This window comes from Lycorma delicatula, chromosome 4 (genome assembly GCF_047948215.1).
Source record: "Lycorma delicatula isolate Av1 chromosome 4, ASM4794821v1, whole genome shotgun sequence".
Lineage (NCBI taxonomy): Eukaryota > Metazoa > Arthropoda > Insecta > Hemiptera > Fulgoridae > Lycorma > Lycorma delicatula.
The window spans coordinates 178346683-178373088 of record NC_134458.1 but is presented as its reverse complement, the minus strand read 5'-3'; the positions used below and the strand labels follow the sequence as shown (position 1 = coordinate 178373088).

Sequence of the window (26406 nt, the reverse complement as noted above, 5' to 3'; positions counted from 1 at the left end):
TGTTACACTAATAACACTCACTTAAAACTCAGGGAACCACTCAGCCAGTCTCTGATTATTTTACCACTACCTCTTGCAAGTTACACTACATCTTTCACACCTTTCTAAGGCATCTTTTATTTCCTATGTTAGTGTTTCACACAAAACTGATTTATTTTATTTTACCAGTACATTTATATTTGTGTACTATAAAGTTACCTGTACAAAGGTAGTGCTTGTAATATATTTTAAAAAAAATCTATTATTAAAACAGGTTATTGTATAAAATTGAACAGATAAATACAACACTGATAACAAATAAATATCCTCATTGATTACATCCTATGCAGTATGCATTATAAAATATATTGTTATGGAATGAATTTTCGCCAAATCTAGTTTCACAACGTGCACTGTGTAGTTACAAGTTTCTCAGATTCTTACAGTGCAACGTTCTTACTACCCACTCTCTGGGTTTTCTTTTTCAGTAGGTTTTCCATCCATAAGTACTCTGAGATCATTCGGCATATCATTAATTCCTTTTATAGCAACAATATGGCTGTATTCATGGCAATATTCATTTTAGGCAGTGCGATACTTTGGATATGTTCTTAGACTGAGAGTATTCAACTCTTAATTTCTCAATCATAATACAATCAAACCTCTATATAACGAACCTCAAATAACGAAAACCTCGATTTTATAAATATTTTTACTGCACCGTTATATTTTAATAAAGCTACGTATAAATTACCTCTATCATATTCATACCACTACATTACAAAATGGTGACATACTGCATATTAACATAATACAATATGTAATATAACATACAGTAATTTTTATGAAATGTTTTTTAAAAATAATGACATTAAGTTTAATATTTTGGACATCTCTGTACGTTTAAGGAAGTTATTCATTTGATTTCCATATCTAAATTGTACCTGTATATAAACACAAAATATTCTTGACAACAGTCAAGAGAGATAGGTTATTTTTATTGAACTGGTATAGCGAAAATTCCCAAGATTCTCTTATAACCCATTATCAATAAAATATTATTTTTAAGTGCTCCTCCCCACACTATATCATAATTAATATAACTCTAAAATAAAACATAATAAATAGGCATTAGTGTTTCCAGTTGCATAAATTTGGCAAATTTAGTGAAAACAAAAACTAGATACTTAATTTTCTTTATTAAAATCTCATTGTTTAAATTGGTCCCATTAATATTTAGCCCATTATTTTAATTTAAGTCTGAACAGAATAAATGGCAAAGCCTATTTTAAAAGAATCAGCTGAATGGACTTATTTTTAACTAGAGATTATAATTTAAAAGAATGAATTTCTTTTAATTCTTTACAGCTGCTACATCTTTAAATATTTATTATGGTCTAATCATGTTCTTAACAAAAAAAAAACCTGTTTTCTATCTAATAATTACTTGCTCATGATGTTTAGAAAAAACATTTTAATTGGCCAAAAATACCCATCTCTCCACTAACAAATAACTTATTCAATTTCACATATTTTTAAGCAAAAAATTCCTAAAAATAAAAATACAATTTAAAACCAACTTTCTCAGGAAGTTTTCTTACTGACTGCACTTACATGACAGGGAATCTACCTTTTTCTGGAAAAACAGTTTTTTTATAAAATACTATCCAAAAATTTCCAGGTATACAAAATTTTTGGGTTTGAAAAATTTAATTTGGATTTAAAAATTTTGGTTGAAAAACTTTTCACAGTTTTAAACTACATTTATTAAAACAAAAGCTTTTATGAAGTTCATTGCCCCTGATCCTGTTGCAGGAACAGATTTTTTATTTATATGATGGAGATGAAATTTAGTACAAATTCAGATGACAAAGCAAATGAAATTTGAATCAAGTTTTATACAGTTTTTAAAATTTTTTTTAACTGTTAAGTTCTTTTTCACATTATTTAGGAAAAACTGTATCTACAAGAACACCAGGTAATCTAGAAAATTTTAACTATCTGATTAACAGATTAACAACATACATATGCAGCATGCACTCTCTTCTGAACAGGAACATAATAACATTTAACATATAATATCATATTTCACGAACTTATTAAAAAAGAAAACAAACATTATCTAATATATTAGTTTAAATAAAAGACCTATAATAGTTTATTATTTAACTTACCTATTTTGTGCATTTGCTTCTTGACGTTTAAGAGCATACTCAGCCCATACACGTTGAGAATCAATGAATTCAGATTCCCAAGGCTGAATGTATCTGTATAAGTTCGGAATCAATTGATCTTCATCATGGCTCATACCAGAACGGAAATGTGTAATACCAACATCTGTTTGTTTCGACCAACGTAAATCAGACTGAAATTGAAAACAATAAATACAGTAACTCAATAAAAAATATAAAAAATACAATAGAACTAAAGTTAACAGTTTTTATAAGACTTACCCAAATTTAAAATAGAATTCCTCAACTAATTTTATTGATTAACCACTGGTATGTTATATTTTATATGCTCATTTAAATAACCTTCAAATCAGTAAAAAAAAATTTCATGGTTTGTCCAGGAACACTTATGCATCATTTCAGTCCAACTTAGCCAGATAACCAAAATATTTATAAATTACAAAGTGCAGTAAGCTCACATCTCTCATAGACACATATTATAATGTAATACACATTTCTATCACTCTACTGATAATCATGTGAATTTTCATTTAATTAAGTGTGCTCACCTTTTATACAATTTATAATTATAATCAATTTTATTTATAAAATAATTTATTTTAGGCAATTTATACATAAATTACATAATTTTATCTGATATTCAGCTGATGATGTACTAAATTAAGTTCAACAGTTCTTGTATTATTCCACAAGAAATTAATCCTTTTTATTAACTTTATAGGTATTTAATTTTTTTAGCAATCATCAAAGAAAATTGTCAAAGCATTATAATTCTAGCTGAAGTTATTGTTGATAGCTTTTTTATTTAATAAAAAGATATACCAATTTAATTTATCCATTACATTGGTCATACTGATGTTATAAAATTTATACAACGGTTTTTATAAGTACATTTTCCATTTTTTCTATGATTAAACAAGATGATTAGAGTATCACTTGAACAGAAAGATGTAATTTCCGATATAATATACCATGCATTATACTAAATACCATGCATACTAATATACCATGCATTATACTAAATACTAGAAAATTTATTTCTAACATAATTTTACAATTTTACACAATTTTGAGGTAAATTGAAATTAATCAATTGTAAAAAGTACTGTTAATTTTTAACATAATATGAACATTAAACATTTATTCTTAAATTGCTCCCCATAGTAATGTAATCTTAATTAAATTTATCTGAAAAAAAAGCTGACTACAAATTTGTAGGACTTTCCTGTCACTCAGCTAAAGCTGTGTTCCAGGAAAGTCCTACAACTGCAGGTTGTTTCTGATGCACAGCTTACACCCACAAAACTTAATTAAAAATATTTATTATTTTATTTAAATATATTTTTTTGTTTATTTACTTCAATGATTCTAAATAAAGCATGCCCGCATACCATATTTAATTCACACGAGTGTGGCAGTACTAGCGATGACAGTTAGCACTAACTAAACTAATGCAGTTTCACAACTTACATAGAACAAATTTTGCTTTGTTTTGCAGGTACTGAGTCAACTGGGTGAGTCAATTGAGTTCAAGACCAGCCAGACCGAGTTACATTTTAAACTTTATGTATTATTCATTTATTTAATTCTACCACTCACCTGTGATGTCACAACGTAGCAAATAACTATAACAGCAGTAAATCAGGCCTACCAACCTCTGAAATATAAACTGAGTGGTTGGTGGGTCCAACCTCTGTACATCAGGCCCATAATTGTATTAAATTAAAATAAAATAAATAGTATTTAAAGTGTAAAAAATAATTTGGTTGGCAACCTGTAGAATTTAGAATCTCCCGGTCCAAGAGGACAAGGGAAAAGGGAATTACCCACAGGGAAAAGGGACTAATAAGATGATTAACTGCAACACTACCATTCCTTGTGGTTACAGTGGGTACTATTGACACAGTATGCCTTAAAAGTTTTTGCAAATATTATTTTTTAATTGTTAACAAATGTGCCAAGAAAAATATGACCTTAATTAGGCAAAATCTTGAGATACTGAGGGTGACCTTGCTCTACAGCCTCACCCCTTTGACCTTTACTTAATGGCATCAATCCCCCATATATAGAAGTAAGTAGAATTTTGACCAAGTTTGGTCAAAATTGGTCCAATAGGTCTGGAGATATAAGATGCTTTCGAAGCCAATACCAAACATGCGCACGCGCACACACACACGAACATTAACATCTGGAAAATTGCCATCAGTTCCTTATGTATCAAAACATCAAGATCCAGTAATAACTGCATATGCTCCAAATGGACTGATTACAATTCCCTTCTAGAGCTATAGCTCTGCTAAAGCGATATCTAGACGACAAAATAAAAACAGATAAATCAAAGGGCATTGTATTAAAACTGGTAATTATATTTTTTAATAAATTCAAATTTACAAAGGGTGAAAGTAGATATAAATAGTACCTCTATTACACTATGACTGTCAATAATAAGTAAATTGTACACTTTTAAAATTCATCTACCTTTAGTACAATAAGAAAATTTGCTTAATGTTAGTATGACCTAAAATATAATTAAAGGCTTTTTTATTATTTTTAAAAATAGTTTGTAAAAGGAGAGATAACAGATTTTTACCATTAAAATATTAAAATTAATTATAAAATAAGTAAGATCCTGTATAAGATATTTTTTTAAAAAGAGCGTTTGTAATAAAAATTTATTACAAACTGCCAATTACATGTAATGTATTATTTACATTTAAATAATTTTTAACGTACACCTACCTCTGAACTCGGATGCGGAGAGTTAAGTAATAATAATTTAAATGTTTATTGGTTGCAAACAACTAATAAAATGGAGAAACTACTATATTATTAAATTTTTTTATTGTTGTACAAGAATAATAAAAGCAAATTTTTTGAAAACTGATGATGATAAATTTTGTTATAGTGATGATGAAAGTACACAAATAACCAAAATCCCGATTATTTTAATATCAACAATAACACCTAACAACTTCCTGTCATGGATGACTTGAACCCAAATGACCAGATATGTTCCCATATTAAATAAAGATAGTCTGATAGATTTTTAGCTTCATTTTATTCTAACATGCATCTTTCTACAACTACGATGTAAATACAGCATAGTAAAAAACATAACAATGATTTCAACACAATTATAGTGTTGTTGGCAACTACTCAGCCACAATATGTGTGTTCACTGGTGCTGAATCATACTAGTCATTAATGATCCTGCTAGCACCATGCATCCACACAATTAATTTTTAAAATACAGAAATAATTTTTCTACTTCATCGATAAAAGACTTTTAAATGCTGTTAAAGGAAAACATGAAAAATAAAAAAAATTAATTGAATTTTTTTATTTTATTCGCACCATGGTTGCACTGAAAGTTTTGAAACTAAAGTATTTCTTTCTATAAAGATGTGAATACAACTTAATATTTTTAACAAATAATTTACCTGTGGAATAAGAACATGTCCCATGGATAACATACCAAGACCACCCAGTTCTTTAGGTGTATAAAACACTACTGGAGGAAACCTGGAAGGCATTTTTGAGTTAAGACCAATCTTAATTCTTGTTTGAATTTTGTTTTCACATTTTACAAGTAAATCTAGCAATTCTTGGGTATTGACAACAGCTTCTCTGAAGTACGTCATCAGACCGATTAAAGCAGTGTTCCATTTATTTACAATCTGAAATTAAACAATTATTTAAAAAATTTTAACAAATAAATAACAAGACAGGCCTAAATATTTACTGCCTCAGAAATAGCTAACATTAAACAAGCTTAAATAATGAAGAGAACAGAGATGAAACATATTAAAAACTGAGGCATTACAAAGATTTCTTACAAGTGTAGAAAGCCATTATCCTAAAATTATAATTATACATTATGCGTCACAACATAAGTTGTAAACAACTTAACATAGACACAAATCATTCTTGAAAAAGTCATTAATTCCTCAAGAATAAAAGGCATCAATGACTCACCAGACTTAAAAAAGATAAGAGAGGTTTCTCATTGCCTTTTGGATATACTGGATAAACTGAATATACTTCTGCACATCAGTATGATAAAGCCCACCAAAATGGATATGATGTTCAGATTTATAAGCGATACACGTTTTCTTTGTTTACAACAAAGAATTACTTGTCCATTAAATCTCATTACTCTCAAGGAAAGCTGTTCACACTAACCTTGCTTGTATTTCAGATGCTTTGCATGCGTAGCACTACCATAGCAATGTGATAGGTAGGTTAAGGCAACAAGTATAAGGAATTCTTCTTACCGGTCTAGATAAACAGTATTAAACACACAGGCAGCAAGACACAAGCAGCAAAGTAAGATTCAAGCACAATATTTGTAAGTATGAGAAGAGCAACAATGTACGAGGTGAGCTCAAAAAGTAAAGAGAATTTTGAAATTTCAAGAGTTGTCCAATTTTCAAGATTTTTCGTCGTCGTATTGGTAAACATGTCTGAAATCTATCTGTACATTTTTAGCCGTATTAGATGTTTAGTCTGTTGTTAACTATCAAAAGGGTAACACGTGATTTGGTACGATCTATGATTTTTTATTTGTATAAATAATGCATCAGAGAATTTGTATTAAATTTTGCTATAACAATGAAATAAAGTGTAGTAATGTTTTTAAAATGTTAAATATTGCTTTTGTTGAGTCTGCTATGAGTAAAGCAAGGGTTTACAAGATGTATAAGTGTTTCGAAGGTTGTGAAGACGTTAAAGATAACGGATGCCTTGGACGCCCCAGCGCATCAAGACACGATGAAACATGGAAAAAGTGAAAGAAATGATTATGATCAACAAATTACTACCAGAGAAATTGCTGACGATGTTAGGATGTCAACTGGTTCATGCCATGAAATTTTTACAGATGTTTTGGATATGAAACGTGACAGCAAAATTTGTTCCAAAATTGTTGAATTTCTAACAAAAACGGCGGTGAATGGAAGTTGCCCAGGAGTCGCTAAATGAAGTCAACAACAATGCAGAACTACTGAAACGTGTCGTAACAGGTGATGAAACATGGGTTTATGGATGTGATGTTGAAACTAAGGCTCAATCGTCCCAGTGGAGGCATTCTGGATCACAAGACTGAAAAAAGCTCGACAAAAGTACGATTGAATGAGAAAGTTATGCTCACAGTGTTCTTCAATTTTAATGGCATAGTGCATCATGAGTTCTTGTCACAAGGTCAAACAATCAATAAGGAGTTCAACGCAGTTTGCGTGAAGTAATCCAAAAAAGCCCCCGGATTTATGGCGAAACTATTCATGGCTTTTGCACCACAATAATGCTCCTGCTCAAACTTCATTGCTTGTTCATCAATTTTTAGCCAAAATCAACACTGTAATGAAACCCAAACTGCTATATTCACCAGAAATAGCCATGTAACTTTTTATATTCCCAAAAATAACAGAACCTTAAAGGGCCATCATTTTACAAGCATAGATGAGATTGAAAGCAAATAGCTGAAACAGCTAAACACTATTCCAAAGATCAAGTTCCAGAAGTGTTTCGGGGGATTAAAAAAAGCACTGGCATTAGTGTACAATATCTAATGGAGACTATTTTGAAGAGGGATTACATTAATGTAGATGAAATTCTTTCCAAGAAACAAAAATTCTCATTATTTGAACACACCTCGCATATCAGAAATGATGAGATAAGAGGAATCCTAAAAAAAGAAAAGTGAAGAAAGGCTCAATAATATAGATTCCATTAGTGGTATGCCTTGTTTACAGAATGAGTGAAACAAGTAAGATGAGAAGAATGTAGAACGGGAAAGCAAAGGGAAAAGGCCAAGAAAAGAGAATACAGAATGTGATGGGCACATAAAAAACAATGAAGTGAACCATGTATAAAGAGGAAAACTATACATGAGGAAGAGGAATGCAAGTAAAGAGATGTAAGTAAAGGTCTTTGCTGCAATCCCACTGGTTGAAAACTGTTGTACTAATACATTAGCAATTTCAGGAAACAGAAATCACAAACTTAATTGGGATCATCTAGTCAAACAATGACAAACCAACAGAAATAATTCATGGTAAACACTGAAATTCAAAAAATCAGATCAGATCATTATGTAATATTAAAATATTAGTTCAAATGTTACATAAGAAACTTAGAAATGACTGATATTGTAACCACACTTAATCAGTCTCTTGAATACAAATTTAAGTGAATTTATTTATAGAATAATCAATTTTATGTGAGGATTACATTTATCAAGAAAATTAGGAATACTGAAATTGCTAAAAAAACGTTCTGTCATTTCCATGATCTATTTAAAGGTATTAAGGTTTTACTTTTAAAAATACCTAAAAACTTAAAATAATAAGTTAAAAAAACCTCAAAAAACTTAGTCTGACCTATATTAACAAGCAATATCACTATAATACTTAAATATAATGAATGTTGGCCAGATAAAAGGCCGATTCAATTCAATTATCGTAATGATTACACATTTTAAAAATATGTAACCAACAATGGAAAGTTCTGAACAACATATTGTTATACAGTTACATTGTACTATATATTTATAATGTAAATATATAACAATACCTATTGCACCCAATATTATTGTAATACCAAATAAACTAAAATCAAATTATATTAAGTACATTACTTCTTTATATCTTCAGGAAAGTTATTTTACACATCTTCAAATATAAGAAAAAAAGGGAGTATTAAAAATCTATATAAAATAGTGAAAGCCATGTTTTGATCAGTACAAGCAATAAAAAAAAAAAATTATGTACTTCTCATGAATGTATAGAATTTCATACACAACCATAATAATAGTTAAGAAACATTATCAAACAAAATTCTACGTAAAATAAAATACTATTAATTATGCAGATAAATAGATTGAAAAATAATCTACTGACCTTAGTAAAAGTAGTAGATCCACTAGCCATCAGTATTTGACGTACTCTGTTATGAAACCTTTGCAGAGATTCATCATCTACACGAAGGAAGCACTGAGCTGTACGTTCTTTAGTCACCTCATTTTGTAAATTCCATACACCATCTCTATGTGTGAATTCTTCATGTGTTGTTCGACACTAAAATAAATTTGTCAACCATCAAGAAATGAAACTACCTAGTTTCAAAGTAATTAGACAAGACACAAATTTATTATTGAAGTTGTAACATGAAAATATATTACGATCTCTTATTTTTCCTGATCAGTCTCTCTACGTTAAATTTAGAGGATCATATGAAAAGTAATTCCCGTTCAAGCATCCTTACCATGCAAGTGGCCTATAGATGTCCATTCCTACACAGCCAGTCTCAATCACATGTCTACTTTGTGTGAATTATCATTGTGTTCTTTCATTACAAATGTATTGCTTCTATGCGAATTTAAAACAATAAGGAAAACAGCAAATAGTGAGTTTTCCAATTCAATTTTTTAATCCAAGAAATATGACTATATGATATTCAGTGTCAAATCAAAAAAGTTTATAGAGATGTAATGGATGAATCATCATTACAGTGACGGGGGTCGAGATTTTAATGCAAGGAGAGAGAGCATCAATGATGATGGATGAACTGATTGGCCATCTGTCATTAAGAATGACTTGCTGAATCATGTCAACAAAAACATCAAACAGGATGTCACACTCAATGAAATTAAAATGTTTCATTTGTTTCATATACTATTATACTTAAAATTGTCACTATTCATCTCGAGTACAAAAAAAATTTCTGTACTTTGCAAAGTGGATTCCTCACAGGCTTAATAATGAAAATAAAAAAACCATATGGGTGCTGCGTTGTAATTTTTTAATCATAATAAAAGGACAGAGATATACTTAATGACTACATAGAAATAGATTATGTAAAATAAAATGTTTGGTGCAAAAATCTGTTTGTAAATTTTTGTGTACTACTTTCCAGATGATCATATTATTATTTCTATTTTGGTTTTACTTCTGTAAGAATTAGCCTTCAATCAAAATATATATTTAATATCTTGTTTAATAATTAGATCAAACTATTCTTTCTTTGCATTGGAATTTAGAAATGCTTACATTTTCAATCAGTAACCAATTTTCAAATTTCAAGTTGGATCTTTCTTATAAAATGTATTCTGTACAATAATAACTTGGAAATGCAATATCTACCACATTTAGAATTTCTTTATTTTACAGTGGAGAAGAAGTTTATTTAACTGCTATGTTCTCATAGTAAAAAAGGGACTTTAATAAGTGATTTTTAGTCCTTATCCACACAAATACCTAATTAAGATCTTTAATTAAATTTATTCAAATTTTCAAACCCAAATATATTGATAACTACTGGCCTGAATTTACATTCAAATTTTACTACACTTAAAATATTCTGATGATTAATTTTCCTACTCATTTTTCTCTAAGATGAATGAGATTGAATACCCTTTTCAAAATTTTATAAATGTAATAGGTAAAAATATTTTGATAAAATAACAAGATCATAAAGACCAACTTTATTTTCATTCAGTTTAATCAATTACCACTGATGTCTAATTTTTAATTTGATCATCTATAGTACTGAATCATTAATAACCATTTAATTCAATATTTTACTAGCTCCCGGTCGCACCTTTGCCCGCGCTATATGGTTACTTGCATTTCTTGTTACAGTCAATTTCTTATTTTATGTTTATTAGTCAAGTAATCGGAGGTAGTTGCAACCAGTCACACATACAGTATCAGTGGCAATGGCAGTGGCTGTGATGGTTGTGCCACAGTGCTGTATACCTTTGCACCCCTTTTAAAAAAAATCAGAATTAAAAAAACCCGTAAGTGGTTTTTAAATATTTATCTGTAGAATTTCTGCAAACCCAAATCAACTGAATACCTCATTTACTATAGTCAGGATTGGGGAAATTTACAATAATTGTTCAAAAATGTTTTTACTTTTCTTCATCCCCTTTCAAGTCAAATTTAAACATCTATAAATTGGTTTTATATATATACACATATACTTTTTTTTTCAAAATGATATCAAAGACCTTCTCAGTTATGCCAAGAAACACGAGTAAAAATTTAGTAGTGATAGATCATATATACATATATATATATATATATTCAAGATGAATAATATTTTTTTTTTATTCTTCAAGATGAAATATATCCAAAAACCTTCTCATTATGCCAAGAAACATGGGTAAAATTTAGTAGTAATAGATCAAGTAGTTTCTTTGTTTATCCCAAACAAAAAAAACCTCTTCCTCTTTATATAAGGAAAAATGTATTTAATTTTAGCACATCCTCATACTTTTTTCTGTCTATCAGATCTATTTTTTATTTATTTTTTTTTTTAGGTCCTCCAATTTCCCACACCTTGTACAGGCAGTCCACCTCAAGCTGTAAAATTCTGAGGGCAGTCTCTGACAGGAGTCCACCCGCCAATGTTATGGCTAAAGTAATAAGTTATTTTGAAAGTTACTACATTTTTAAAATGTAAAATCATTTTAAGTTTTATTTTTACAAATATTTCTATAAGAAATGAACACAAGATCACGCCAGGAGGTACAACTAACATAAAGTTTTTTTTTTAATTATATTGTAAAAATTATTTATTTATTATTTCCAAATAAACGGGAAAAATCGCACTGATACAATTAAATTTTAGCAATAAAATAAATAATGTAAGGTATACATTATACAAAATAAATCATTCCATCACAAAATGTTACTTGAAAGTAGATTAGAATTATAAATATCAAACCAGCCACAATGTTGATTACAATATGATAGATGTATAATAATTGAGAACCAAATTACACCCTCAGACAAGTAAAAATAATAATTATTACCTCTTAATAATTACCAGGTATGTATAACAACCAGGTATGTAAATATTGAATAACTGTAGTAATTCAGAACAATTATAATGATTTAAGTAAATTGTATGCGTAAAAATGATACTCTTTCTCCTTAGCAGTTTCAATACTGGGTTTCTTTAATAAATAGAGATGTTTGTAAAATCTTTGATCAGAATAACGCATCAAAGAACCAATTCTAAATGCCAAAAATGTAAAAAAGAATGACAAGATTTTTCAAGTAGCTGCTTTTGGATCGCAATGTGTGGATGCCATATAATAGAACAATAAATAAGAATGGATAAACAAAAGAAAAATAAAGTGTCCTAAATATTTCAATATTTTTAACAGCTTTTGATACAGTAAATTCAATATGAAAAGATAATTTGCTATCAAAAATCACCCAAATCCTTGATCCAAACACATGAAACAATATTATTATCTAAATTATGATAAGACCATAATTATAACAAAATTATAAATTTTTATTTTTGTTTTAAGTTTTTTTAATTATAATTATGAAGTAATTTCAGTATACTAATATGATCCGTCAGCATTACAGACTTAATAAGATAAAAAGAGAATTAACTAACTGCGTGATTTTTAGTAAACCTGTACCTCTTAAAGGTGGAACCTCATGATTTTTAAATTCATTAATACACTTTTTCCAAATCTCTCTATGAGAATGACCCAACATTTAAATAGGATCATTATTTAGACAGTTTCCAAATAGTAGACAGGCGTGCTTAAAACATAGACCTTAAAATCTTTTCTATCCTACTACCATATCTGTTCAAAGACTTCTTCTCAAACATTCATGTACATTTTTCCATTTCATTATGCCACTTATTCTGCAGCCTTCATTTCCAATCTTTTCCTTTTTTTCCAACTCTGCACCTCTCTTCTTCTGTTCTCTTCACATTATCAAAATATAGACAAGGTTGTCTACTCTAATAGGGATATTTAGGACCTCCCCAGGACCCAAACAAACACTGAACACAATTTCAAAAATAAAATTAAAAATCAACAATACTAAAATAACATACCTTTGGGAGTATGCGACATTCAAAGCCACTCATATTGAATAATAAGTTTGGATTGTCTTTAGAATAAACACTGACAAAACTGTTTTCCCATTGTATTGTTGTAGTAGATCTAGGCAATCGATTTTTTATATCCCAAAATACAGCACGACCACTATAAAAAAAGGTATAGATAAATGAAAAATAAATAATTATAATCATGTAATATATGCACTCTAAGCAAGTATTCACTCTAATATGTATATTGGCTTGTATCTAAAAGTTAAATCTTTTTTTATTATTCTAATAATCTTTAATTTTTTAAATATAGAATATATAAAAATAAACAAAAAGGAAACTTGCTTTTTGACTATACAGTGGGACAGTAGTAAAAGTCAAAAATTCAAACTATTTATTGGGAATGTTATATCTGGTGCAACTTCAGATGTTTATCCTCATCTCAAAGACAAATTCACTTTTAAATTCAAAACCACTGAGATGGAAGAATTCAAGAATCACAATTTCATTTAACCTTGACATTATAATACATAAACAAAGATTTTCAAAAAAACTAAAAATTCAACAAAAACGTAACTGCACATTATATCAGTTAGAATGAAGAAATTAATAAAAACAAATATTTATATATATTACAATATTTTTCCTATCTGTATACTTTTTTCATCCTCAATGATATGAGCAATCAATTAACAATTATTTTTCATATATTAAAACTTTAGAAATTTTGAATTATCATCCACTTAATACAAGCACACACGCATGCATGTGCACACACATACAAAATTATTCAAAAGATAAGTTAAACACACTTTAGATTCTCCAATTATCGGTTTAAGAATAGAAATGTGATTTTGTTTTAAAATAATAAAATACAGACTTATTTTCTAAAAATTATTTGAAGAATCATAAATTTGCCACAGTTTCATACACACATAAAAAATAAATAACAGTAAAAAAATATCAAAGATCTAAATTAAAATTATATATGTGAAAATTATTCCACAGAAATCAGAAAAATGTGAAAGAAAGAAATTGATTCATTTCACAAAGGAACACATATTTTTTTTAGCTGCAAAAGCAACTTTCAATTTTAGGAATAGTCTTCCATTTATACATTATTTAATAACAATGTTAGACAATTAATAATACTAACCTCAAGATAGACCTTAACATTAAAAAAAAATACAAATACTAGTACAATACTAACAGGTTAACATCATGCTTCATTAATCTCATACGAGCATCTCTAGGCCAACATTTTTTATTATTATAACCAACAATATTTTCATTGTTTGGATCAGGATGCTCTGTCAAGTAACGCTGTATAAGATCCCGAGCTTCTTCTGCACTGAACCTAAAAAAATGCAAAGACAAAGATGATTAAATTATTGTAATGAACCAGTTGAAAGACATCTTTTATTCAAGAAGATATGATACCGAGACATATAACATAATTTAATTTCAATCAGACAAACATAGATACACACTTCAATAGAAAAAACACAGTTGTAATTAATGTTAATGTGGTTATAATGTAGATTTAAAACATCGAAAACATACCACTACAAGTACAAAATTAATGTCAGCTTCAATTTCCTTTAACAATTGATTAATCAAATGTTCTCCTTTAAAAATTGTTTTTTTCTCACCATATCACACACACTTTATAAACAAAGACATTAACAATAAAAGCTCAAAGCTTCACACTAACAAAGGCTTTACAATTTTAATTTATTACAAATGAAATTAGGTAACTGAAATAATTACAATGAAAGATTAAGAGGTAACTCTAATGAAAAACAAAGTACCTATTATCATCAAAAATAGCCTTTCTTTTACTATGAAAAAAACAACAAAGGAAAAACAAATATGCTGTTACCATGCAACAACTCACTCAAGTTGTATTTGCACCCAGCATTATAAAATACTGATTATCAACATACACCACTTTTATTAATACTGCTTTAACCATTAGCAGGTATCTGTCACTTTAATTTTAAAGATTCTATTCCCTCAGATGACCCAATAATTTTGGTGCCATTCTAACAATTTGCTTCATCATGATGGTAAATTATCTACTGGTGGCCTTATTTTATTCAATTCGTGACTGAAATATCTATACTTGAAAAGTAGCTAGCTGATAATGTGCATTTCACACTGCCATAAAGTTAAATTCTGTTAAAAAGTAGTCAATTTTTTAATTTCTTACTTACTTGCATATAAAATTTTAATAATGAAATAAAATTACTTGTGTTAATAGAAAACCTTTTGAGGAATAATATAAGACCACCTTTATATGGTTAATTTTTATGGTTTAACCTTTAATCTTTTCAAGGTTAAGAGGCGAGGTTTGCTAAGCTTCAAACTCATCGCTAATGATAGAGCACGAGTAACATAGCCATTAAGATAATTGAGAAATGGGCAGAATCGTAGTAAATGTACTACTGCAATTTGCTTTTTATATATAATGTATATTATTTTAAAATTAAATGAATTTATTTACACTTCATGGGATCATTAAGAATAAAATAAACAATATATCACATATTTCAAGGTAGAATTTAACTTAATTCTACAATAAACCCCTGTATAATAATATTTTTTCCTGGTCAGTACAACAATATTTCTGTAGTTTTATCAAATAATAAAATTAAGTAATGAAAGAAAAATCCATTAAGTTACCTGAAGAAAACATGAACACGATCAATATATCTACAGAATAATCTTATCGGGTGAGCCGTTTCAGCAGCTACATCCTGGAATGTAAGAAACTCATTAGGCATTTGTGGAGGGCCTGCCATTTCAGATGCTCTTTGCAGACCCAGCACCAGCAGATCCAATACCAAACCATAGTACTGCACAATGAATGATGCAAACTGCAAACCTCTAATTATTCCATAACTGTTTGTATGGTTCATATCCTAAAACAAAAAATAATTTCAATAATTAGTTACAAAAAAAAAAAACAATAAAAATTAATAGAGGATCCTAATATCTAATTCAGAAATCCTTATACTTAGAATAATAACTATTTAAATAAGATAATATACATCTCACAGCTTTACTTAGGTGAATATCATAATTTTTAGAACAATGTTAGATGAATAATTGAGTTAGCAGACAACTCATCTTTTTATCAATGGAGAACAAGCCAATCACAACTTTACAAATACAAATACAAATCAATGACTTTTTTAATAATTTTTTTTTTAATATGCAAGACATATTTTTTAAGAAAAACAAAGCATCAGCAATATTGTGAACACTATAAATCTGTGACCATTTAATTACCAGGCATTTTTATGGCAAACAACCTAAATCAAAATGTTATATATGACTATAAATGGTTTTATAAATATGAAATATGCAATCAATAAACATAAGCATAAAAAGGATTGTTTGTTCTGCTGTAGTATTTATGGGTGTTCATAATTGTTTGAATTTGTTAGCATTCTAATGTTTGTGCTTTTTAAGCACAAATATATAAAGCATATATACTGTACATATATGTGGAGGTATTTTATTGATTAGGTATTTTATTTTTCCAAGAACTGAAGTACTAAGTAAAAAGGGACAATATCCCTTTTTAAAGCAACTGTTAAAAAGTTATTGGTACATTTTATTAAGACTACAGAATACCAAACTTATCACAATTGGGATTTAATTCATATGGTAACCTAGAGGTCCCCAGCTATCTATTACACAGTTCTGTTAATTTGAAACTGTTAAATTAATAACAAAATGGCGATCCTATTAATATTAAAATATAACTAATTCAATCAAGGATTAAATGTCTTTTCACCACACAAGACAAGACTACTCTCTAAACTACTGAAAAACTATACTTTATTAATGGATTTATACTGAAGTTTTTTCTATTGTTATTTGTAGTAGAAATTATCATTACTGTCTGAATTATTTTCTAAATAAAAAATAAATATACTCGTACACATTATTCCACTATCTAAATGCATGTATAATTATGTAATAATTTAGAATAACATTATATATAAATATAATATGATTTAGTACTATATTTAGAAATCATTTTAGCAGAAAATCTTTGATATTTCATAATTTTTCTTCCACTTACAAACTGCAGAAATTAATTTCCTACCACTGATCATCAACAACGATCTCATCTTTATCAATATGAAAGGCCTTCTAGAAAAGGCCTTCAGCCTTTTCTGGATGCTGATGACAACCTTTTTTTTCTTTCAGCTGAATTTATAACTGAATTTATTAATTACAAATAAAAATAACAACTTGGAAAATAAAAGCAATCTGCACATAACATATTAAAGAAGACACTGATTGGCCAAAGGTACAACTGAACAGGAATAAGGTGACTCATTGCACAATCACATCAACTAGAACAGCAGCCACATAATAGATACAAAAAAAATATATATATATAAATCTGTAAATTACATTGTACTTATAAACAAAATATGTATTTTCAAATCATTTGCAGTTTTGATGTATGTAATATAAAATGATAAAATACTATGTTTATACTGTTATTGGAAATAACATTTTTACTGCATTTCATTGAACATTTATTTTGCTTAAAGAAAAATGTTTTCCAAATATTTGTTAGTTTTACAAAGTTCAACACGGATAAACCAGATTTTCAGATAGAACTAAATGTTTTTAGTATACCTACAAAAGTTCTTGATATCTAGTTCATAAAAATGTTTAATCTTGTTCATAAATGTTACAGGTTCAATGGATTTCATAATACATGAAATTTTACTCTGAAAAAGTAATATAATGAAGAAAAGTAATATAATTAATTATAAGTAATTAAAATTAATATAAAATATTAAACAAATGATCATTGTTTAATACAGTTAAACTATTAAACTATAACTAGTTAAACTAGCTGTTCTCAACTAGTTAAACTAGTAGTAGTAGTAGTAGTAGTAGTAGTAGTAGTAATAGTTAAACTAGTAGTAGGTTTAAGCTAGTAGTTTAAGAGAAACTTCATACTGATATATTTATTGGTCCTTCCAGTAATATATTATGTTACAGTATAAAAAAACGGTAACATTATTCCAAGAATGATTCTTATAGATGCAAACTAAACTTCAATGTGAAATGTACATTTCTGTAAAAAATGTTTCTATTTGAATCTTGCTAAGAATCACTAAGTGTGCCATCTCAAAATATAAGCAAACAACTTGCTCCTTTCTAACACTGCACTGTTCTAATGCATAAATAAAACTAACATAACAAAGTAAAAAAAAAAAGAAGTATGAATAGTAGTAAATCCCATCAACATTCCCAAACGTTCAAATAGAAAAATTAAGTTATAATCAGAAAATTATGTAGTATCATTTTAGGTAACACATTTTATTGTATAATATACTGTCTATCACCAACTGAATGTGATGTGTTCACTGACAAATGTCTGACAACCTCTGCTGTTGATATGAAAATACTTCTACATTTCTACCTAATACATCATTAATACCTACAACTGCAAACATAAAATCTAAAGGATGTGATAAAAGTTTTCAATGACATACCTTGTAGTTTATTACAACGTTATTCTTAGCTGTCATATAATCAGCAATATTATGATCAACAATTAAACGTAAAAGACGATTTAGTAGAGTCAAATCAATCTTTTCATATATTTTCTCAAACTTTGATTCTAGCAAAACATTGCATTCTCCTTCAGTTACATCCCAAACATCTTGTAAATTATTAATACCTGAAACCATAAATAATGACTAATATTACATATCAGTTCAATACACAAACTTAAGTTCAGTAAATCATATCAATTTATAACAACTGTTTAATTTATTAAACAAAAAAAAATAACACATATAAGTGCATATGCTCAGTAGAGGCTTTATCCAGCAACATATAGCAGAATGTTCATCTCAGACAAACAGATTCATATATATAAGCTGTCGACCCACATTACTGGTCGATTTCAGGACCCCTGCGCCACTCATCATAGCATTTAGATGTTCCCAAAACTACTTGAAAAACAACCATAACATAGAATAAATTTTAAAAAATAATAATAAATTAAAGCATCAAGAAGAAAATTGATGAATTTAAAGAAAACTATGAATATCTTTTGGAAATCCTATGAAGTTTCCGGTTCTGGAATTGCTGAGTAAGCAAGTAACAATATAAAACAGAGTATATGAACTGTTTTTTTCTAAATACACATATAAATCTTCTACTCTTCCTAATCCTATCAAACCTCTTCATTTCAAACTTCAGAACAAATTGGTTTTTAATATTATCCTGTAACAAAGCATTTCAAAGACCTCTTCTATTATTTTCCTTTCTGGTTTTCCATGTTTCAGTACCGCAAAACAATACCTTCTACACAAACATTTTTAATGATTTTTTCCTTACTCTTAGACCTACTATTTCACACTGGAAACGTATTTTCGGCATCAAGGCTTACTTTTGCTTGAACCAAACTGCTTTTTATATCTACGTTATTTAACGTAAGGTAGACCTTATTTGTATTTTTTACCTTATCCTTTGTAATTTTACTACTTAAATAATAAAATTCTGTAACCTGTACTATGCTGCTAACACTATGTTATTTATAGTTAACTATAAGTTGTTAAACTATAACTAGTTTAACTAGTATGAAGAGAAACTTCATACTGATATATTTATTACTAGTCCTCCCAGTAATATATTATGTTACAATATTAAAAAAAATTTATTAACATTATTCCAAGAATGATTCTTATAGATGCAAACTAAACTTCACTGTGAAATCTACATTTCTGTAAAAAATGTTTCTGAATCTTGCTAAGAATCACTACGTGAGCCATCTCAAGATATAAGCTAACAATTTGCTCCTTTCTAACACTGCACTGTTCTAATGCATAAATTCCTAAGTAACATAGATTACATTATGTAATTTTATTACAGATTTTTCTTGTTTATTTTAAAATAAAATTATTATCTGAACAATATATACATGATGTCATATAACACAACATAACACTTAATCTACTTCACTTTTGGTTTCCACAAAAAAACAATTTCATTAACCCTTCGGTGCCAAAGGATTTAAATGCCCTAACCACAGTCCAGACAGAGGAGATTTAAAAAATTTCAGTACAAAATGCACATCTTTGTTAAAACTTCTATAATACAGCCAAAAAAGTGGGATTTTTATGAAATTTTACCATTATGCACAGAAAAGGACATAGATTGTTAATATCATTAATTAATGGCTATTATTCTGTTCTTATTATTTATTTTTTGCTATTATCCTATGAAAACTATTCAAAATTACCATATAAATGACTAATTTTATTTATCCCTAATATTAATTATATAATGCATGAACAATTCTACATTCGATCTATTATTATTCTATTCAATTCTACAATACGAAAAAATTATTACAGCCTTACGCTATCATTAGTATTATGTAGAAAAGAAAATACAGTACATGCTTTTCGCTATGTTTACACACATCCAACTGAAGATCAACCTTCAAATAAATTTATTTCAGGCAAGCTTTGTTAGTGTCATGCAGATTTTATAAGAAAATACATGCATCCTTGGAATATCTGTATGCCCTATAAAGTACTGTGTAATTTATGAACATGCTGCTATATTTGCTGATCATAAATCTTCTACAATTATTTGAAACTTAAAGACTAACAAGGATAGAATAACATATAATAATAGATGGTGTTTGGGATTTTATGTCTTAGTTTATGCTAGTAATAATAATGTATTACTGTAAATAAAAATGATGTTAATAGGGTTACTGACATATGAAACTGAAGTTCATTACATCAGCTGTAATCCTACAGTCAAATTCTCTCTAACTTCGACCTTCAGGACATGTGGGCAGTGCGAAATACATCATGCACTAGACTGTATTTTTTACAGAGGTCAGCGACATAACATGAAAGTTGAGTCCGTACAAAATACAGAGATCAGCGTCAACAGGTTAACAAATAAACATACTTATTTTTTTCTTTTAGAATAACAGAATAATCAATTTAAGTAAAAATATTATTATTTTCTTCTAATAAAACATTAATAGTAATAAATTTAAAATAAATACCTTGACACCATTTATATACAAGTAAAGGAGGCGGTTCAGTATCAGATGGTTTCACCCAAGGTGGAAATAGACGTCGTTTATCAGCTTCATACCACAAATATTGGTCAAGATAAGCATCAGTTATTTTTTCCAGTGGTTCAACATCATATACTGGCACCAAATGTGAGTAAAGATCCATAAATTCAATACCAACCTAAAAATATATTATTACCATAAAAATTTAGATCACAATAAACTTACAAGGTTATTATGAAAAAATTAACAAACTTAAAAAAGTTATAAGATTAAACTATGATTACAATATTTAATTCATCTAAAACAATAAAAATTAAATGAAAAACAATTAGAATAATGCTCAGAAGCATGCAATTTCTTAACTTAATACAGAGAAAGAATTCATCTCGGACAAATTAATTCTGCTGTATAAGTTATCGACCCACATATTTAAGTCGAATTCAGACCCCTACGCGTTTCATCACAGCATTTAAAACAGAGAATAATTATTATAAGAATTAAAATACTTTTTAACTAGTGGTTTAAGTAATAAATTAAATGTTACTTAAGAAGTTATCATGTTCTTTCTAATAAAAATTTTTTAAAAAATTTTAATAAAGCTAAAAGCAGTACATAAATAAAGTTTAAATGACAGAAATACTCAAATATAGCATTTAACAAATGACAAACCTCTTTAAAAGCACGCTGAGTCAGCAGATGACGTTTAATACGTGATAGAGCCTCATGAGGATTGTCATAGGCTTGTTCAATTAGCCCTAATTCTTCTCTCTGGCTCTGATTCAACCGGGACTTTACACTAAAATACAGAAAAATTAAAATAAAATCAGAATTATCATAAAGGAATAATTGTGTTTTATATAGCGTCAAGACTGCTTATAGCAATCACTACTTCAAAATAGACACCAGTCTTCTTCTAATCATTTGATAAAGATTACTAGAAATGTAACTTTCATTTCATATTATTTTTTTAAAATAAATGGAAGACAGATTACTAAATTTGTTTTACACAAAATATGCTTAGGCATATTTTATGTCAAAAAATATTACTCTTTCATTGCAATATTGGATCCCTCAGAAAAATCCATCATTCCAAAAAATATTTCATCAGTGTTCTAACAATATCAAAACTATAAAAGCTAACAAAAATATAACATCTAAGTTGAAAGGAAGATTTCTTTTTTTCTTCTCTTAAGTAGTCTCTTTGGAGAGTCTACTGAAATAATGTTTAAGTTCAGAAGATGCAATAGTGAGCAGGACATGAGTCTGCCATTTTGTGATGAAATTGGCACTCGGTGCAGACAGTAAAATTATAACTTGGGATTGCAACATGATAGCACATACCATGAAGTGTTATTTGCTTTGTCGACCTGAGATCTATCAATATTTATGACAAAGTCTGACTTGATAGATGAAAAATTATAAAATAGTTGAAAACTTTGTGAAAGCTTCTGAAATGTCTCAATATCCTGATTTAAAGAAACTTCAAGCCTACCATAAAAAAAATGAGAAGAAACAATGAATCAAAAGGAATAAAAAAAAAACAAAATGTCCAAGGCTGAGTGTAAGAGACATAAGGAAGCTGAGGAGGCCAAATGCTAGAAGCTGCAACCAAGTACATCTACCGCTCCCACTGAGCCTATAAAGATAAGATAATCCCAAAAAACACTCAAGAAGATAAAATCAAGTTGTTGGAGATAGGAAATAATGCAATTTCACAACCCTTGGAAGAGAGTGTCTGGAAGATAAGATGACGAGCCAATGCTTGAGCAATGCCATAGAGCCTATCTACAGAGAATGTGCAGGAGGAAATAGTAATAACAAAAAAGAATGAAAAGTTAGAGCAATAGCTCTAACACAACTGGCACTTTCTTTTTTAATGTGATGTAGCAGCAACCATCTCAAAAGCAACCATATGCCTACATAAACATTTAAAACAGTAATAGCCATTAAAAACAGTTTCAAATTATTCTACACCTAGAATGCATTACTGTAAATATAAATTTCAGTGTTTTAAGTTTCATATTAAGTCAGTGAAATTTAAATTTCCATTATATATATAAAATTAAATTTTTTTCATTACTAATGTCCAGTTTTTCATCATCATATGTGCTTTCCATAATATCTTTGCATTTCATATAAAAATGAACTGAACATTGTGATTTGGTGATCGTATCTCATTTTTATCTAGTTCAGCTATTAAACAAGAAACTGAATGAATCTTAACAGTATTTAAGGGATGAATTTATATTACGCGTACATTTATGCAATTTACATTTAGGCTTTCTTGATATGCCTAATTTAAAAAAGTTACACGACTTCTCCATTAGTGCAGACACTGCACAAAATGCATTGTATCTCACAGAAAGAAAAGAGATCATTAATTTATTGCTTTACACTATGTCACAGTTAATATTATGGCTTTGAAGCAACTGAAAAATCAAGAGACAGCAATCATAGCTGCTTTCTTTAAGATTAATGATCTTCATTGTATAACTAGGCCCTGTGTTGAACAGAGTGAAGATGTCAAAAAATAGAACTAAATATCACCTGAATTTTAGAGGAAATGCCTTTCACCCAAGTTACATTCCTCATAATTTACATAGTATCCACACGAAAAATTTCATAATGCAACACTGTACAAGTGTAATATTCATTATTTTCAGACTAAATAATTTTGGTCAGGTCTGTAAGTTAAGTTAAGAATAAGATTAGATTCACTTAAGACTAAATTAAGTTAAGTTACGCTATATATAATACACATGATTTATGAAGTATGTAACTGGTTTAAGTTAAATTTAATTGAGTTAATTTATGTTTAGGTCAAGGTTAAGTTTAAGGTTTAAGTTTATGTTAGGTTAGATTAGGTAACTAACAATTCCACGAACTGAACTTTATATGATGTAAACATAACCTAATATTCGCTTCACTTGCTAACCTCGTCTGATTAACCTTAAATATTAGATTGGTAGATTGTTATACAGAGTCCATAATTATACACAATAAATAATTATTTGACCAAAAATAATGTATATTTCAGCCTCCATCGCGCGAGTGATAGCGTCTCGGCCTTTCAACTAGAGGTCCCAGGTTCAAATCCCAGTCAGGCATGACATTTTTCATATGCTACAAAAATTACATTACATCGAGTTAAGTGTTGTGAATTCCATAAAAAAAAACAAAATAAATAATAAAAAAATAGTATTTTATATTTAAAAATAAAATTATATACAATATATATTATACACACTTGTACACTGATGAATAACAAAATTTTTAGGGATAGTATGTGCAACTTACAAGGGATGTAACTCAAGTGAAAGGCGTTTCTGACGAATAATTTCAATTGTAATAAATAACTTAGATCCTAAATAAGGTATATTCCACATTTCATCAAATCAGAGGTGGATCCCTAATTATATATATCACCTTCACGGGACAAGACAGTAAAGGTAAACATTTCACACTTCACTTTCCCTAATAATCCTGGAATAAGATATTTATAAGTTTGTAACTAATAAGTACAGCTACTTCTGTCTAACAAGTGACTAATTCATGTGCCAGATCACCTACAGCACTACCAAGTCCTACTATGTAACCATTAAAAACAAACAAATAATTTTTCTTTAGGAAATGTTCAACATCAATCTACTATGAATGAAACAGTACACATAAACAACATACCTGTACGCTTCTTTCAATCTTTCAAGAGCCAATATCAATAATTTTGTATCATGTTTGTAAGACAATGGAGGAAATGGTATTGGTGCAAATCTACGTGACTCTAACCAGTGAACAGTTGTTGTATAGATAGCAACTGCTTCTTCCGGTGAAATGTATGGACCATCCTGAAATAAAGTAAAATTAATATGTTAATAGGATAAAAAACTGTTCTAACATATTCCACTTCTACGCCAAACCCGTTCTGTTTTATACAGTGAATTTTAATTTACACAACCAAAACACAGTTAGAATAAAATCACCGTGTGCTTTCATGGAATTCAATCCAAATTCAGCAATTATAAACCATTAATACAGAAAACACATAAATATGAAGAACTAGCTGAATATAACAATGTAAAATTTTTAAATTAAAGATCTTACCTACCATAAGTTGAAAAATGGTCAGGCTTTATATTTATACTAAATCAGTTCAGCCAGTTTAAATAAGTATATTTAACTCTGAAAAAAGAGTTATGTATATAACTGTATTGTATAAAAGAGTTATGTATATATATGTGTGTGTATAAATATATATATATATATATATATAAATACATAAATATGTATTTACCCAGAAATTTTATTTTCTTATCATTTAGCTCAAATTCATTTCAAAATTTTTCTAGTAATATTTTTCCAATGTAAATTTTACTTTGAATTATATTTGAGTTCTATTACTTTGATATTATTTTTTGTTTACAGTACCAAAAATATATATATATATATATATATATACTTTTACTTATAAGTATCCAAATAATTCACTTTGGAGAACTGAAATTAATCATTTTTTTTTAATACACTATTGTATTTAAACAAAAAAAAAATTACTAAAAATCATTATAAGATAGCCCCAAGATTATAACAAATTTAATAAAATTAAATGCAACAAATGTAATCAAATATACACATTGATAAAACTATTAAATCAGATAGTAAGAAATTTACTGAGTATGATGGTTACTACAAATTACGATTATTAACAATTTCTCCAACGTTGACAACATCTCTAATTGTAAACAACAATCACATTTCTCGTATAAACAGCAAATAATATAGAAATAATAGGAATCAATAGTAATTCACAAGAAATTATTAAAAAATAACTTAATGACTTATTGAAAAAATATTAATAAAAAAATAAAAAGATAAATTTCGGAGAGTTAATAAGAACAAGGAATTTCAGATTTATTTAAACTGATTTAATGTTATATATAAGAATGACCACTCTTTAACCTAGTCTGATTAGATTACATTAGAAGCAGCTAATAATAATTACAGTATAAAAGACAAGAGGAATAAATACAGTACTGTACTTTAATCAAGCACACAATCCAATCTGAGTGTACCATATCATACATACTACATACTGTAAATATCTTTCTACTTTTCCTCCAGATGGCATGGTTATATAAAATTATAATTCAAACAGTACATAAAAAAAAGTGCAAAAACCATGGAACAATGAGCTACATGTGTTGTTACCCTGACGTAAACAAAATGACTGCCTGTCCACCAGCAGTCAATTCTCAAAACAACAGCTCCTGTCCAGTGTTGTCACAG

At 28.3% G+C, this 26406-nt stretch overlaps 1 protein-coding gene across 2 annotated transcripts in view; it reads right to left on the bottom strand.

Annotated features, from left to right (window-relative positions):
• Positions 1-26406, bottom strand: part of Prp8 (pre-mRNA processing factor 8) — a 108037-nt gene that overhangs the window by 28482 nt on the left and 53149 nt on the right. For both annotated transcript variants that reach the window (XM_075364769.1, XM_075364770.1), the window contains 10 exons: positions 24805-24968; positions 21793-21919; positions 21109-21301; positions 18566-18753; positions 15717-15955; positions 14242-14388; positions 13038-13188; positions 9068-9244; positions 5612-5848; positions 2154-2344 (listed from right to left, as the gene is read on the bottom strand). In XM_075364769.1, the coding sequence (XP_075220884.1) occupies positions 2154-2344; positions 5612-5848; positions 9068-9244; positions 13038-13188; positions 14242-14388; positions 15717-15955; positions 18566-18753; positions 21109-21301; positions 21793-21919; positions 24805-24968 (1814 nt within the window). The remainder of the gene's footprint in view (positions 1-2153; positions 2345-5611; positions 5849-9067; positions 9245-13037; positions 13189-14241; positions 14389-15716; positions 15956-18565; positions 18754-21108; positions 21302-21792; positions 21920-24804; positions 24969-26406) is intronic.